Here is a 17,026-nt window from a genome sequence, read left to right as displayed (position 1 = left end):
GAGGTCTAACGACCCAGACCCCGGCAGGTTCTCACTCAACTGGCAGCCACGCAGAATGGGACGGACCCTCGCTGCGGTGCACGCGCAGAGAGGCAGCATGGCCCAGGGTGGGCTCCTGGCTCCAGGGACCGCGAAGCAGCTGAGTGAGGGGGCACCCTCGCTTCTGGCCACAAAGGGGTCAAACAGGCTCCATCAGATACGATGGCTTTCCCACAGCTTTCACTTTCCAGGTAGACTCACCCACGACAGGGATGGATAATTGCGAAGATGTTTCATTCCCCGGGCACTCTCAGGTATTGTCATTTTTTGTGTCACTGTTGTTTAGTTGTCATCCCAAGTCAGACCTGATGATTCAGGAAGTAACATTTTTGATGTAGTTTTGAAACACGCTTCTGTTAACCAAAGCATCTTTCTGTTGTGGGATTTCTGGAGACAAACGCCTTTGGGGAAATATTTCCGGCTGAAGAAAAAAATAGTACTAGCCAGGTCACATGGAGGAAGAATAAACAGCCCTTCTCCAGTGGCAACATCCATGAGGAATGGTATAAATAGAGGACTGTGGGGACAGAGGCATCACAATCAGATCCCGCAGAGATCTGTGCAGCTTGCCTTGGGCTCCCAGTTGGATCCTCGTGCTCTCACTATGAGCTGTGCCGTCAGGCAGATCGTTACTACCTGTTCCCAAGGCAGGAGCAGCGCTGGCAGCTCTGCGGCTGGTAGTGGAAGAAAGGTCTCCTCCGCCTCCTCGGGAAGACTTGCTGCCTATGACTTAGGTGGTGTGGTCGGCAATTTTTCTGGTGGCAGTTTAAGTGAGGGATTACTTGGGAAGCAGCTGAGTGCCGGCAGTGCTACTGGTGGGAGCTTTGGAGTTACCCAGAGGGCTTGTTCCACCCTTGCATTTGGTGGTGGAGGCATCTGCACTCGAGGCATTGGTGGTGGCTTCACCAGGGCCAGTGTTGGTTGCGGTGATGGGATCTTATTCGCTAACAACGAAAAGGCGACGATGCAGAACCTCAACGACCGCTTGGCCTCCTACCTGGACAAGGTGCGACTCCTGGAAGAAGACAATGCTGACCTTGAGTGCAAGATCAGGGAGTGGTATGCCAAGGTAGGGCCCAGCTGCGAACCACGGGACTACAGCTGTTTTCATAAGGAAATCGAAGACCTTCAAAACCAGGTAAATCATTGTTTTTCAGGAAAATTCTAATATTTCTTTGGGCTTTGCTTGCACATGTGGATAGACCAATGTCAAACGGCAGAGACAATAGCTGTGTCTCCGGAGGTGCCCATGAAGCAATAGTTTATATGAAACGGATGGTTTGAGGGAGGAGGACACTGCATTTACAGAGAACTGGAGTTTGAGCACAGCCTGTTCCACCAAGCTGGCACGCAGGTTTCCCCACTGTAATGCCATCTAACTGATTAATATTCCCAATATATGGAATCATTATAAAATAAGTGGGTTGCATTACCCCAGGTGGATGTTTCCTCCAGGGCCTTCTGTAGCCAGAGGAAGCCACAAGCCCAAATCTCTCTTGTACGTTTTCTTTTCCAGATCCTCTGTGCAGCCATGGAGACTAACAAAATCCTTCTGAACATTGATAACAACAGGATGACTGCTGATGACTTCAGAGTGAAGTGAGTACGGTCCTGTGCTGGACCGAGGGGTTCACACTGCCCGTGGAAGGGTAGGTGAGCGATGGTGATGGGGAAATCCTAACACTCTGCTTGTCATGCTGCTGCATTAAAATGCAGATCTCTGTGAAAGGTGTGGATACCATTGGCAATGTTCATAGCATTGCATGTCTGAAGCGAAAGAAGAATTTGGTCTTAATTTTTTTCCCTACAAACTCAACTCAAGGGCTTGCTGTGGTTTACTGACATGCTGACATTTCTTTGTTGCCTGTGGCTTAAGGTACGAGACTGAATGTGGTCTCCGGCAAAACGTGGATGCAGACATTTGCAACTTACGTCCTGTCCTGGATCAGCTGGCCAGCTGCAAGACCGACCTGCAGCTACAGTGTGAGGCTTTGACTGAAGAGATGTGTTGTCTCAAGACGAACCATGAGGAGGTTAGATTGCCCCTTACTTTTAGAGAAATAAGAAGAAAGAAGAAGGAAAGTAGTCCCCCCGAGTGTGAATATTACTGATACGGGGCACGTATTCTCTGCAGGAAATGAGCTGTCTGAGGAAACAGGCGACTGGAGATGTGAGCGTGGAGGTCAATGCCTGTCCTGGCCCAGACCTGAGGAAGATCCTGGAGGATCTGAGGTGCCAGTATGAAACACTGATGGAGCGCAACCGCAAAGAGACTGAGCAGTGGTATGCCTGCAAGGTACTATATACATACAGAGCTGTACCCTACTCTGCCTCTTGGGGGAAAAGGGAAAAATGAGAGATTAAGAACACTTACTGGAGATGTCTTAATATCAGCAATTCTGTCATGGATGTGCTCAGCATCTCATTGTACTGCCCACTTTCAGTGCTCTTCTGTTCATGGCAGAGGGGCTACCACATGGTGTGAGAGGGTCACAACAGAATAAATGGGGGGGTTTAGATTTGGAGATACTCAGGTGCACTGCAGGGCGTGCACAAGCAGCGCGGTGAAGCCCCTGCCATAACAAGATGCTGTGGCGAGGTGAGGAAAGGGCTGCTCTTTTCTAACTTTGCAGGCGGAGGAGGTGAATCTGGAGGTCATCACAAGCAGCCAGGAGATCGAGTCAAGCAACAAACAGGTCACTGAGCTGAGACGTCAGCTGCAGGCCTTGGAAATCAATGTACAAGCCCAGCTCACCATGGTAGGTGATGCCACTACGATTCACATCTCAGACTCCCCAGCTCTCTTTAGAAAGCTGCATGACCGGAGTCGGACTTGTAACCAGACGGGCTAAGCTTGCAGCATACCCGGGGGCCTTTGTGTTGTTTTCATTCTCAGAAAGAAAACCTGGAATCCTCTTTGGCGGAAACCGAATGTCGCTACAACAAATACCTGGCTGAGCTGCAGAGCCAGATCTCCTGCGTGGAGCAGCGGCTGGCTGAAATACGAGCAGAAATGGAGTGCCAGAACCAGGAATACAAGACCCTCCTGGATGTCAAATGCCGCTTGGAGCAGGAGATTCAGACCTACCACTGCCTGCTGGAGGGGGGACAGCACGACATCATGTACGCAGACTACAGACAGACCCGAGCAAAGTAAAATCTCTATGCTTTGACTTACAGGGATATGAAAACTCGTGATACAAATGGTAAAAGCAGCACTGTGGTGAGGAACCAGTACTGACCTGTTACCAGACAGGGCCTATTAGCAAACCATGAGGCATTTGAGGATTTGGCTCTGGTAAATGTTCAGAGTGCAAGCCAGAGACCATTCCCCCATCTTGGGCCGGTGAAGACAGCTGGGAGAGGCCCCCAGAGCTGTCCCGGCCACCTGGGCAAGGTGCAGCATGGCAGCTTGTTAAAGGGCGGGTTTCACTGTGAGCTGGGCAAGGACTTTTATGAACGCTGTCATTTAACTGAGTTTTATTGGCTTTGCCACAGCTAGACAGGATTGAGGACTGGCAGTTAAATTAACTGAAACAATAAATTATCTAAACATTTTCAGTTTCACATAACAATTTTAATTAAAGTTTTGGGAAATTTAATTTGTATGCAAAGCAGTTGGCTCTTCCCTCCCTCCTATTGCCTGAGATTTTGAAACAGTGAAGCATGCTGTTAATCTCATAAATGGCTGCATACACACATAACTGGCCTGAGCACCCACCTGCTCCATTAGTTTGGAAAAAGAGGTATTTTAATGGTGGTGCCCTGCGGTGGGCTCTTCTGGACTCTCCAGTCCTAAATTAGTTACATGAAAAATCAGTTCTTGTTCCGAGATGCCAGTTGTAATGGATGAAATGACGCTGTTAGAGCTTGTTTCAGAGCCTTGGGTAATCCTGAGTGTCTCAAGATGGAAAAGCAATAGCTGTCAACAGACAGGCAGGATGGAGGATGTGCTAATTGTTGCTTTTAACGACCCTCATGGTTCAAAGGGGAAATGGCCAATAGTGACTGAAGAGACACAGCTAAAGCCAATGCTACGAGTGGCTCCAGGTGACGGGGCAGATCTGCAGGGCGGAATGTCGGGGCTTTGGTTACCAGAGCTGTCTCCTTTCCACAGAGGGCCAGTGGGAAGAGGAGTCCCTGCAACATCAGCCGGAAGAAGTGGTGGGCTTAAAGCCAGCCTGTGTCAGCCATGCCTGCCCTAAGCCTGTGCGCTCCGGGTGAGGATGCGTAAGGTGAGGTGTCCTCTAGAAGCCTGTGAGCATCACTGTGAGTTGCTTCTTCAGTCCCACTGTGCACCTGGGGAAGAGGGGGATGAGAGATCTCCAGGCTCTTCTGGGTGGTGAAGAGGGGCTGGAGACAGTTTCTTTTTCCTGGAGAAAGGCAGTGCAGGGAGTCAGACGTGCAGGATCGTGGTTGTGACTGTTGGTGGTAGAGCACAGGGATTAATCGAGCTATGGTAGAAAGCAGTGGCAAGGGTTGCACCTATGGGGCATTTATAAACTTATGCATAGAAAATATGACGCTGGGGGTTACTGGTAGTAAATGTGTTTAAATAAGACTTTCAGCACATCACGAAAATGAGGAACAGGCAGTGGGAATCAGTCACAAGTCTTTCAACAAGCATATAAAAGTAAGAAAGCTGGGGAGAAGAGGGAAAAGAAAGGTCAGTACGAGAGCAAGGGCAATGTAAGAGAAAGGCACGGTATGCAGATGAAACCCCTGGCAGAGTAATGCTTCCTGCTCTCCCTCGGCAGGTCACTGCAGACAAGGGAGCTTCCCTGCCAGCCCCACTGCACATCCCCCTGAGGAGGACTCTTGAAGAACAAACCGTTTGGAAAAAGCAAAGCAAAAGTAACCTGACAGTTCTCAATTCTGCTTATAGCACAAAGTCGGAAGGGACTTTGCAGGACGGCTGCCTTCCCGCCACCCACGCTGCCTGCTGCTTCATCCTCTGATACTGCTTTGATCCAGTCACTGGTCTTCACTCGGGCTAATCTGTTATGCACTCAGTTGTCTAACAACTACCAAAGCTTGTCTCTAATAAAACTTTGCTACTACTGACACAGCCTTGAACCTGAGAAATAATTGCAACAAGCAAATTAACATACAAGTATTTAAAAAAAATTGTTACACAGCTAGTTATATTGATCCTTTGGTTAGAAATCCACCTTTGATCTATAGCCACAAAGCAATCATGACAAGGGAAGAAGAAAAATAAGCAATCTGCCACGCTGCTCCTGCTGAATTCAATGGCTGCAGGATGGTGACGGAGGGGCAGCTGCGGGAGGATGGGGGAAAGGGACCAGCTGATGCTGTGGAAAGGGCCATTTGCCACCGGAGGAGGAAGCAAAAGCTAAGACATGAAGTAGGAGGTGATGAGGAAAGAAACATTCAGGGAGGCTGGACAGAGTGCAGAGAAGGAGTTTCAGGGCAGTCTGACTGATAGTCTTGTATTGAAAGAGACTTCTGAGCGAAAATGAAGTTTTAATTAAAGTAGGTGTGTGATAATATAATATAATATAATATAATATAATATAATATAATATAATACACAACACCTTTGAGTTATGATGAATGTGCAGTAACAGGATAAAATCAAGAACAACAAGTTTTCCTAAATAATACCGAAGTAGTAATTTTGAAAGCAAGGCTTTGCTGGACTTGACACACCCTTCTGGTGGAGGAAAACAATTCCCAGAGAAAATGCTAAATAAAGAACCTTGAAATGGATTTGAAAAAAAGGCAAACAGGAAGAACCAGCTGGCAACATGTGGGAAGATAAAAGGGTGAGACAAATTAATATGTGGGAGAGAATTTTTTTTTAAAGTGAGATACAATAAACAGCCAGGAAAAAAAAAGATGCTGGTATTTTATTACCACAGAGAAACGAATTACAAACACATTCAGGAACAGAACTGCATTTTGCTGCTTGTGCAAGCAAAGACTCAAGATCCAGCCTGTCCCTTCTCACTGGTAGCTGTACCTAACAAATGTGTCAGATGGGCTGTGAATGGTGCTTACAATCTTTGCTCCTCATTATGTAGTTCTTTTTTGATTTCTGTAGGGAAATATTGGATGGGGTTTGATGACTAGCCTTATATAGGGGTCTAACATGAAGGCTTCCAAGGGGATACGATGAGTCTGAATAGCGTCCATTTCTAAAGAAAGAAACAGCTCAGACATTTCTGGAATGACAACATGGGACAAGCCAAAGGTTGACTACAAACAGCTATTCTCTTGGCAAAAATCACAGCAAAGATGGGACTTTTTGTAGCTAATTTTGTTTCTTGCTCTGCACTTTTGCTCTGCAGAAAGCCTTGCTTGCTCATGTGTCACGTCTCATGCTCTAAGCTTTCAACTCCAAGTTGCACGTCATGACCGCACCAGCCCAGAGGGCCGGGGGCTAAGCAATGCACGACCGGCTCGGCTGGCCCTTTGGGGGATGGCCTCTCCTCAGTCTTTGTCCAAGTAAGAGACAGTTGTTAGCCCTGTGGAGGTAACTGCTCTAACGAGCTTCTGGACAAGGCTCTGTGTTAAATACTTTCTCTACTAACTCCGTATCTCCTGTTCCTGCAACACTAATTATACTGTGCATTTCAGTATTATTTAACCTGCCTCGGTGTTTACATGGCACCTCTGTGGTGGCATTAAATGCAATGCAGAAATAAAAAGATGCCTTCCCTGCCCAGTTTATAACCTGGACAGTGATGGGAAACAGTGACTGTGGAAACAGCATAGGAAGAGGTGGGGAAGATAAGATAAACGAAACACAGAGGACGCAGTGCATGGGACAACAGGAGGAAAAGTGACCTGGGACATTGGCTGCAGCCTCCTGCAGTCAAACTTCTATCATGTTCCGCGTACACAGCCACTCACACCAGCACATAGGTACTGCAGCTTCTAACAGCTCGTTCTTTTATTTTCAATGTGCAAATCTTGTAAAGCAAGAATGAATCAGTATTTCAAAGACAGACAGAGACTTAGGCTGAAGGTATAAGATTGGGAGAGGAATCTAAAGATAAAAAGAGCAAGGGTGGGTGCCCCAGCAAGAAGAGGGGGAGTTATATCAGCACTCAGGCTGATAAGCAGGAGCTATCAGCCTCACGACCAGTGGCTGTAGATGAAATGTGCTGTGATTGCTCGAGCAGGTAATGGTCCTACACTGTCCTACAGAGAGAGCAGACACATGTGGATTACAACACCGTCAGAAAAAATCCCTGAGGAGTGAACATGCCAGAGGTTTAAGACATCAGTGAAGGCAGGGAAATAAAACAACTAGTTTTGCAAATTGCCAGTGCTGGAAATCAGCCATGAGTTAAGGACTGCACAGCACAAGCAATTACACCTGATTACAGGCACTATGCTTTTTTAATAGTAGGCCATATTCTGGTGTCATATATAAACTATAATTTCTCTATAAAAGTCTATTTTATAAAATACGCAGACAGGTACAGTCTCACTCACACCCATAGTAACTATCTGTGAGGTTTGTAGTTTTGTTTACTGGCTTGTTTAACGTTTATAAAGAATTATATAGACAAGTACACTACTACTATAATCAAGCAGGAGATTTCTCAGCTCAGTACACTGAATAATATAACTTAAACTGCCAGTATGAACCACATATTGAAAGTGTATTGAAATTAAGAGACCTTTTAGTACAAGTATGAAATAAAGATAAAAAGAAGACACTCTGGGGAGGCTCTGGCTGGCCCACACCTTTGGCTGTGTCTCTGTTGTACCACTGCATGGTATCTGAGCGCAGGGAGCACCTGCATACTCCAGTTCTGCTTGTCAGGTTCTGGTTTGATCCACGCGGCTCTGCCAGCAGGGACCGCAGGCTAAAGCCTTGTTTTTCCTCCTGACCTGCACTGCACTCAGCTGTCCATGCAGGAGTGAAATTGCTGTAGTTTCGTTCACCCATCAGTATTCCAATCTGTCCTGATACAAATTCTCTTGTACTCTTCTTTGCCATGATAATCAGTAGTGCTTCCAGAGATGCAAATGCTGGGAAGTCTGGCTGCACTGTTGTCATCTGGTAGGTGCTGGAAGGAAATTAAAACCCTTCACAAACTGAATCAGGGAAGATTGTGAGCTTCAGTAGGAAGAAATCTGGTTCTGTCAACCTCCATGTTCTGCTGAACTTCTACTTCATCACTAGCAAATGTTGAGAGGTAGTCTGAAGATGTGAACAGTCAGCAAGAAAGAAACTGAAACAGAGTAATCACCTTGGTCTCTGAGGCGTATTTAAGACCTAGGATCATGCTGTTAACAAAATCATTGTGATAATTATTTCACTTGCCTTACAGGAATTTTGTTAAACATGGTGGTATAAACCAATGAGTCATGAGCCAGAAAAACTCATGGTCTGCATTTGAAAGATGGGAGCATGAGGTCTGGAGCCGGCTCAGTATCACATCAAAGATGTGTTTAATAAATGATGCCTAATGGCTACTATGCAAATTATTAATGGTAATTACAAGTGACAAGATAAAATCATATTCCAGTGTGGTTGCACAAACATCACTGAAGCAATGCTTATGAAAGCAAAGTTCTGTCAAAGTAGACACACCCTTCTTGTAGTTGACACAAGGAAACATCATCAACTTTGATAAGTAAAGCGAGCAGAGCATGGGAGAGACAGGCTGACATTTTGCAAAAAGGCTGTGCACTGGGACAGTCACACAGGCCCAAACTCCACTGCCCACAACATCACTTGAAAATGTAACATCTTCTGGCCTCCTCCTGAGCTGCCCATCGCTATGTGTCAATATTTACACTTATTACCGCTTCGTCCACTTTCAGGTCTCTCGTCTTTTCCATAATGCCCACAAGACTTAACAGCGTTTCCACTGACATTGTGCCGAGACCACTGCTAATCACGCTGGCTAATAGCCTGTCATTGCTTCCTTTATTTCCATCTGAACCAAACCATTTGTTTCCTCCTGTCTTACATTTAGGTTGTAAATCTCTTGGGACATTTTTATGTCTCAGACTTGCACAGTCCTTTCCTACACATTGTTCTGCCCCAAGGCTATGCTCCTAGGCTGCAGGAATACAAATAATAACAAAAGTGGAGGTAAAGAAATCAGTTCAGTGGGGAAAAAAGCCAGTACAGATGGATGTTTCAGAACAAGATGGTGGCTCACAGCTAGCGAAAGCAGAGCACCATATAGCCAGCACACACACACGCACGCCTCCGCCTATGTGTTGGCGAGGTCTCAGTGCCGAGTCTCGGAGCCCCGACATGGTTGTGGGGAGCAGGGCAATATCACGCTGCCTTGAGTGAAACTACCACACGGCCGTGCAAGCTGCCCACCTGCCAGCAAACACAGCTGCAGCTACCCAACACGAGCAAGAGAAAAAATCAAGCTGGTTTTAAAATACAGTCTGGTTATGAACTTCTTCTGAAAACCTACACAACAGAAGCAAAGCTCCAAGCAATCCAGACATTATATTAATTTCTGTTGGCTCTTACAGCCACACCCTGCCTTCAATTATATTCCTCAAAATGACAGATGAAAGGCAGATTTACTCCCTATCCTCCTTTTTGCTCATGATTTTCACTACTGTGAGTCTAGGCTTTGTGGGGAGCATGGGGGATGTGTTTCTAGGAGGAGGATGGACTTGTATTTCAGCCACTGCAGTCTTAGCCAGGAATTTTGAGCTCTGACAGACTCCGGCTCTGTCCTTGAGCAAGTTATTTCACTCAACCACCCAAATAATGAATATTCTAGGATGCTGCCAGCCTTGGGTAGGCTTCTTTTTATCATTTCTGATCTAAGCAAAGAAATAAACTATCTCACTGGAGGGTGGAGAGTCCTAACTTAAGCTGGTGAGAAGATGAGCACATCTATATATGCTTGGGGACACTCTCCTACCGTGGTGACAGAAGCCACTTAACTACACCCATAGTAACGCCTTCCCACCAGTAAATGAGAGGTGGCTGAGCGTATGAGTGTAGGTTTTCTCTGCCCTTCTGTCTGGAGGTGATGGCTGCTCTCAGGGCTCGCTGTCAGGTGTCACACTCACCGCCAAAGAGGATTTATCACAACTGGTCCTGTAAATATGGACATACTTGAGTCAAAGGTTACTTGTGAGTAAGAGTTGCTTGGGAATTCCACCCTGTAGGGAACAGAAGCCTCCATCCCCTGGAGAGCACAATATCCTCTCATTACAGCAGTCTGCCAGAAAAAGATACTTGCACTGGTGGAGCCAGTTCTCCAAACGCTCCTCTGGCTGTTGCTTGCCTGGTTTTGGAGATCGTGCTCCCATGACTAGCTAGGCTGTCCTAATGCCTGCTACTACTCTGACAAACTCGGGTAAGAAATGCTCAGCACAATCTTAGTAATGGCAAAGACCTGTGGGATCACATCTCAGTCCATCCAGGGAACTGGATACGCTGCCCATGGATACTCCCTTCCCTGTCATCTCTTTCTTTATCTATGATCACCACAATGGTGACAATGGTAGCATGGACAGCAATTAAAGTAATTGAAAAATAACTTTGGAGAGGTACTTCATACACTTCAGCTTACATCAAGTCTGTGTAACATCTAGACACAGAGATAAATGGGGACTTCCAACATTTAGCAGGCCTGATCTTCGCAGACTGTGAGCAAGTTGACTTCTTGTGTTTGCATGACCAGAGAAATATAAGCCACAAATGCGGAACTAAATCCATGAGTGAATTACCTCAGTGATTTAAGAAATCTCACAGTAAAGCATGTATTAGACCTACTGTCTGTCATTGTGCCAGGTGCCAGGCATCTACACCATGATATCCCTGGTCTTTTCACTACTACAGTCATTACTATTCACACTTTTCAGAAGTGATTTATATTAATTTCCCATTTTTGTTCACGTACTCTACCATAGCATGTGATATAAAAATGTTTATTGGACTAAGAATAAAATAAATACAAATTAATAAAAGATAAAAGGCACTTTGATGTTATAAATACCAATGTTTCTTCTTTGTACATAATCTAGGGCAACTTTTTTTCTTGACTTGTTGTAAAGTTTGCATCATACAAAAAGCTGATGACTCATAAAACATTATTTTACTTTTTGGAATAAGCTGCTGACATGTAAAGTATCTTCCTTGTGAACTGGGATTTCTAGAGGGAAACTGCCTATGGGCTATTTATTCTTGGCATAAACAGCAAGACTAGCCAGCCCCGTGGGAAGAAGAAACACCCTATAGGTGACACCCCCTTTGGAAGGTATAAATAGAGATCTGCGGCAACAACCAACCTGCAGTCTGATTCAATATCAAGCTGTGCATCTTGCTTTGGGCTTTGGGTTGGATCTGCAGCTGTCCTCAAAATGAGTTGTAGTATTAAGCAGACAACTGGCTCTCTCAGGGGCAGGACCAGCGGTGGCAGCTGTGTTGTTGGTGGCGGTGGTGGTGGTGGAGGAGCACGGATCTCAGTCTCTTCTGGAAGATACACAACTTGCGGGATAGGTGGTAGCCGAGGGTTTTCTGGTAGAAGCTACTGTGGTGGTGTGAATTACGGAGGAGGACTGAGCACTGGCAGTTTGGTTGGTGGAAACTATGGAGGTGGCTTAGGAGCCGCTGTCCTCGGAGGATGTTCAGGCATTGGATTCAGCGGTGGCAGTGCTCGCTTTGGCGGTGGCATTGGAGGTGGCCTTGGTATTGGTCTTGGTGGAGGGGTAGTTGGAGGTGGTTTTGCTGGTGATGGCATTCTTCTTTCTGGTGATGAAAAGGTTACCATGCAGAACCTTAATGACCGCCTGGCTTCTTACCTGGACAAGGTGAGGTGCCTGGAACAAGAAAATGCTGACCTGGAGTGCAGAATCAGGGAGTGGTATGCCAAGCAGGGCCCTTTTTGTGAGCCACGGGACTACAGCTGCTATTATAAAGAAATAGAAGATCTTCAAAATCAGGTAACATCATTTCTCAGCTGCTTTCTCCCTTGTAAGCTTCTCCCATGGTGTTGGTTCACAACTTAATGCAAATATCAAGAGTAACGTTTCATTGTTGTAAAGTGCTTTTTGTAAACAGCCATTAAGACAACTGCCTGTAGAAAGCCCTAAAGCTCAAAGGTAAAAACCTTGAGTGTTTGGACTGTTCCCATTGCTTTTAATCATCAGATATATTAGAAGGGGAAAATGTTATGTTCATAGAATACATCTGGATTGGCTCAGTAGTCTTTCTGAATTAGTTTTGTGCCAAGGTGTTTAAATAGACACATGCCAAGAAAGCAACTAAAAGAGAAATATATAATAGATTGCATTCATTTGCCTGAATCTGTTGTATTCTGTCATCAGTCTTGCAGAATCCCAGTTAAACGTTATTTCCTTTTTTTACAAGTTTGCTCTTTCATACAGAATTGGAAAATATAGGACATCTAATTAAAAACAAGAACAAAGAGAGCATTGCCATAACACATTTTGAGTACGCAATTTAAAATTAAAAACGTTTGCAAAGTGCGTTTGGCAAAAAGTCTAGGATGTCAACACACAGAGAAGAATAAAGTGAAAAGAATCCAGGAAACAGACAGAAAGAGCCAGACTTGTAATTAAGTTTTGAAACAAGCTTTTAACTCTTATCCATGAAAGTAAGATTTAGATTTAAAAGGTTAGGTGCATTGTGGCAGGTGCCGGACAACACTAATTATACCTCCCTGACTGTCTGCATCTGAGCCGCGTGTTTTATTCTTTTAATGCCTTCACCGTACTTCATTGAACACTTGCCCCTGTGACTGCTGCACTCCTCAACTCCCCATGCCTGCTACCCAATTTAAAAAAAAAAAAGAGAGAGAGGAAGAGGTTAGGTCTGGTAGCACCAGTCAATGGGTACACTCAAGCCCGAGGATACAGGGAAGAGATTTCAGGAGTGAATATTCTTTTTCCAGATTGTCTGCGCAACCATAGACAACAACAAGATCATTTTGAACATCGATAACAGCAGGATGACAGCCGATGACTTCCGAGTGAAGTGAGTACCCCTTGGCACACAGCTGTCCCATTCCTCGGTCACTGCGCTCCCGCTCCAGAGCCGGTGAGGAGCTCCCAGACAGGTCTCCCGTGATCCTCTGGTCAGGACAGGCTGAAGCCTATGCAGAAAGGCTCCTTCATCCACTGCCTCCAGAGCTGCCTTAATTAGTGGCAGATGGAAAGTTTGGGACAGCAAGATGTTTTTGAGTGGAGATTAGAGTTCTTCAGAAAGCAGAAGGGATCTGCGGGCAGGGAGCAAGCGTGGGTTCACCTGAGCTGCCATGCTGGCACGTGGTGCCTTTCAAAGGGGAAGCTTTACTTTTTTCCTGCTGGAGTGCAGAAACGTGGTGAGTGACACCTCCGCCCCAGTGAAAAAGCTCCAGAGAAGGCAGACTGAGTGCAGAGTTGACGGAGCAAGCCTCAGACTGCTTTTCTTAGCACCCTGTGAGGCCAGTTAGGAAAATACTGTAAGAAAGACTGATGGTCAAATGAAAAAAAAAAGAGCAAATGGTGGTGTCAGACACTGACTACTCTTTCTTGCTTTCTTTCTCACTCCCAGGTACGAGACGGAGCTGGCCCTGCGCCAGAGCGTGGAGGCTGACATTAACGGCTTACGCCAAGTCCTGGATCAGCTGACTCTCTGCAGGTCTGACCTGGAGGCACAGCTGGAGTCGCTGCGGGAGGAGCTCTGCTGCCTGAAGAAGAACCACGAGGAGGTAGGGTCCTGCCCCTCTCATGTCAAAAGCACTAATTCAGGCAGGATCCATCACCCTCCCTCTCCACGGTCCCCAGCCCTGGGGGGGCTGCAGAGGGGCAAGTGGTTGATGGAGACGATACGTGCGAACTAGGAGCTGTGAATATCCAGCAGAGAGGGTCTCTGCCAGGGGCTCTGCTCTTCCCTACAGGGGAATTAAGCTCCCTCAGTTTTTTCCTTCTTTTGAAAAAATGACATGATCTGGGTGGTGTTTCCAGGAAATGAACTGTCTGAGGAAACAATCGACTGGAGATGTGAGCGTGGAGGTCAATGCCTGTCCTGGCCCAGACCTCAGAAAGATCCTGGAGGAGATGAGGTGCCAGTATGAAACACTAATTGAACGCAATCGCAAAGAAGTCGAGGATTGGTATGAGTGCAAGGTGAGTAAATTTACTCAGCTCTGACTTTCCTGGGCTAACACCCAGGCAATGGTTCCACAGTGATTTATTACGTGTTAAAACCACACAACATACTGCAACAGCATTCAGCATTGGTTTAAATTGACACAGGGGACACTGCCACTCTGCATCCTCTTCATGGGGTGACAGGAATTGCCACATGTTAGTGAGACTTGAGGTGGGAACTCTTTACAAAGCAGTAAGTAGTGAGAAGAACTGGACAGCAGGACTGTTAGAAGAGCAAGAGGAATGACGAGCAGGGTTTATACTGCATTAGGATGAGAGAGTTCACCCAAACCTTTCTCATTTCATGTTTTTTGCTAGCTTCTCTGCTGTTTCCTTCATATTTAATCTGACTTATATTACACATTCCCTGAACACCTTTACTCTGGATTGGTGATTTTCAGATCGAGGAGGTGAATCGGGAGGTTATTACAAGCGGTCAGGAGGTAGAGACGTGCAACAACCAAGTCACCGAACTGAGACGCCAATTGCAAGCCCTGGAAATCGATCTCCAGGCTCAGCTCAGCCAGGTGGGTGGTGAGCTGATGTAAAGCTCAGGTGTCTCACAGTTATGCTTTGATGTAAGACTTTGTAGTTAAATGCAATGTTTCTCACGCCTGTATTTGTCTTGTGCCACATGTCACTCCTCAGAGGGACAACCTGGAATCCTCACTGGCTGAGACAGAGTGTCGCTACAACAACCACCTTGCTGAGCTCCAGAGCCAGATCACATGCGTGGAGCAGCAACTGGCTGATCTGCGCGCAGAAATGGAGTGCCAGAACCAAGAGTACAAGATCCTGCTGGACGTCAAATGCCGTCTGGAGCAGGAGATCCATACATACCGCTGCCTGCTGGAGGGCGGACAGCAGGACCTTATGTAAGTAGGCTTGAGACGCACCAAACAATGCAATAAAATACCTGTGTCCTGGGTATTTGAACATAAAAGCAAAGTGAGCAATAGGTGGAGGCACTGCACAGCTCCTTCACCCTCACTGACCTGTTCTGGCTGCCTGGTAATCAATGGTGGTAATCTGCTTCCCTACTCTGTGCCAGCCATTGCCACAAGAAGAAAGGTCACTGCAATGTTCTGCCAATCTTATGCCGAAGGGGAAAACAGATTGAGAGCACCAGGGACAATGACCAAACTGTAGTTCTAGTTTATCTGTCACTTCCTTCACTCCAATTTTATTGTCCTGTTCCCTTAGTCAGCAAGGAGGAATTGGTCAGTCTTCGGGTCTAGGAGGAGGAGTCGCAAGAACAAGTGGAATAGGAGGAGGAGGTATCATTAGAACAAGCCACACTTACACTTCATCTTCCCAGATGCCATCCTGTGCAGCTGCGGAGATACAAGGTAAGACCTGCAACACTCTACAAGATTTCCACAGTCCTCTCTATTTTAATGCAACAAGGACAGGCAGCAACAAAGATCTTTACCATATAGCTTACAGATGCTAGTTGAAAGTTTTATTGTGAGATGACTGGGAAATACATGATGGGAGGCCTCAGAGGAGCGGCTACAACAAGTGCTTTCAGGAGCTGTGACTCTGCTAGGAAGCATGAGAACTGCAAAAAGGGAGGAGAGGGAAGAGGCACAGAAAGGAGAAGGACAGAGTCAGCAGGCAGGAAAGCCACAGAGAACATGGAGAAAGGACTGACATGAAATCTGGGACAAAGGAAAGAGTAGGAGAAAGCAGAGCACCCAGAAATCAGAAAAAAAGAAGGAGGAATCATGGGAATACTGGCAGAAAACTACCAGTACTATTTCAGGGGGAAACTTCCAGCCAAACTGAAAAAGAAAGAAATGAATATGGCGACAGTTGGTCCAGGAGAATGAGTGTGAGCAGGGGCACTGTTCTGGCAAGGACCCTGATGCCGTTCCCTCATCCAGATTGCTGCTGGCGCAATGTCTGCACCTTCCACCATTTGGCATTTTTATGTAAAAGGGCAAACCATGCTCAAGCTAGCTACAAATCCCATCTGCCTGACTGGCAGGCAACAATCAGACCTTTCCAGGAAGGGACAGTATTTATCTGAAATTCTAATTGAACTGGCTTGTGAAATGATCATGTGTATAGAAAGACAGTGTGGGAAAGAATCTATTTTCACTATAAACAAAGTAACGTTTCCTTTGATCTCTCCAGTGCCTTGCAGAAGGATTTGTGATTAAGCAGAAAAATGAGAATATCCAACAAGAGAAGCTTGAAGCAGAGCCATGGATAAAGAGAGAGAATATTTACTGTATGCCTCTGCAAAGAGCAAGGAGCGTGTTCTTTTGTATTACTCAGCAATGCTAAGCAATGTGTCAGAGGGATAAGCAGAGCATTGGGCCACATTCTGCTTTATTTTGCTATTTGCTTTTTCCAGTCTGTATTGCTGCGTGTGCCCAATCACCATGACTATTGCTGGAGTTAACCAGTAGTATGATCACTAATGTACCTGCTGGTGAAAAAACTTCTCTAATAAAACTTTGCTTCTGCCTGATGCAATCAAGAAACCTGTGTCTGGAAACTGAGTTCCTTTAGAAAATCAGGTGCTGATCGATGCACAAGGGTCACCTAAACTGGTCAGGATCACACTCCACTGGGAACAAAGCTGCTTTGCCAGTGGGAGCCAGAGAATGGCCTCGCTGACCTTGCAGGTCTTGTCCACCTCCTCCCTGTCAAAGCCAGTAGCATACGTTGCCCGTTCCTGCATGACATCCTCCATGGTCTACGCAGACAGCCTCATCAGGCAGATGCCTGTGTGCTTCCCACAGAACATTGTGCTAAAACACAAATTTAGAAAAATTTTGAAAGTCAGTGATGCAACATCTGGAGACAGATTGCCTCGGCCCCAGTCTAGTGCTGACACATCGGGGCTGGGCCC

General features: G+C 46.2%; 2 protein-coding genes across 2 annotated transcripts; both read left to right on the top strand.

Moving 5' to 3' along the window:
• The first annotated feature begins 643 nt into the window (after positions 1-643).
• Positions 644-4,244, top strand: LOC104034362 (keratin, type I cytoskeletal 19). Its single transcript, XM_009487333.2, has 7 exons — positions 644-1,177; positions 1,556-1,638; positions 1,916-2,072; positions 2,174-2,335; positions 2,673-2,798; positions 2,936-3,162; positions 4,157-4,244. The coding sequence occupies exons 1-7, from the start codon at positions 644-646 to the stop codon at positions 4,242-4,244; spliced, it is 1,377 nt and encodes a 458-aa protein (XP_009485608.2).
• A 7,126-nt stretch (positions 4,245-11,370) lies between these two features.
• Positions 11,371-16,328, top strand: LOC104031779 (keratin, type I cytoskeletal 19). Its single transcript, XM_009483881.2, has 8 exons — positions 11,371-11,952; positions 12,924-13,006; positions 13,565-13,721; positions 13,978-14,139; positions 14,565-14,690; positions 14,812-15,038; positions 15,367-15,512; positions 16,303-16,328. Exons 1-8 carry the CDS (start codon positions 11,371-11,373, stop codon positions 16,326-16,328), a joined length of 1,509 nt encoding a protein of 502 aa, XP_009482156.1.
• Positions 16,329-17,026: the final 698 nt, after the last annotated feature.

This window comes from Pelecanus crispus, chromosome 18 (genome assembly GCF_030463565.1).
Source record: "Pelecanus crispus isolate bPelCri1 chromosome 18, bPelCri1.pri, whole genome shotgun sequence".
Lineage (NCBI taxonomy): Eukaryota > Metazoa > Chordata > Aves > Pelecaniformes > Pelecanidae > Pelecanus > Pelecanus crispus.
The sequence above is the reverse complement of the archived record's forward strand: the minus strand, read 5'-3'. Positions and strand labels throughout refer to the sequence as shown.

Excerpts from the sequence above, each read along its gene's own strand:
- LOC104031779 (XM_009483881.2), top strand. The coding sequence starts at position 11,371 with ATGAGTTGTAGTATTAAGCAGACAACTGGCTCTCTCAGGGGCAGGACC. Across the intron at positions 15,039-15,366 it reads GGCGGACAGCAGGACCTTAT|TCAGCAAGGAGGAATTGGTC; the intron begins GTAAGTAGGCTT and ends CTGTTCCCTTAG. Across the intron at positions 15,513-16,302 it reads TGCAGCTGCGGAGATACAAG|TGCCTTGCAGAAGGATTTGT; the intron begins GTAAGACCTGCA and ends TGATCTCTCCAG.
- LOC104034362 (XM_009487333.2), top strand. The coding sequence starts at position 644 with ATGAGCTGTGCCGTCAGGCAGATCGTTACTACCTGTTCCCAAGGCAGG. Across the intron at positions 1,639-1,915 it reads GCTGATGACTTCAGAGTGAA|GTACGAGACTGAATGTGGTC; the intron begins GTGAGTACGGTC and ends CTGTGGCTTAAG. Across the intron at positions 2,336-2,672 it reads AGCAGTGGTATGCCTGCAAG|GCGGAGGAGGTGAATCTGGA; the intron begins GTACTATATACA and ends CTAACTTTGCAG.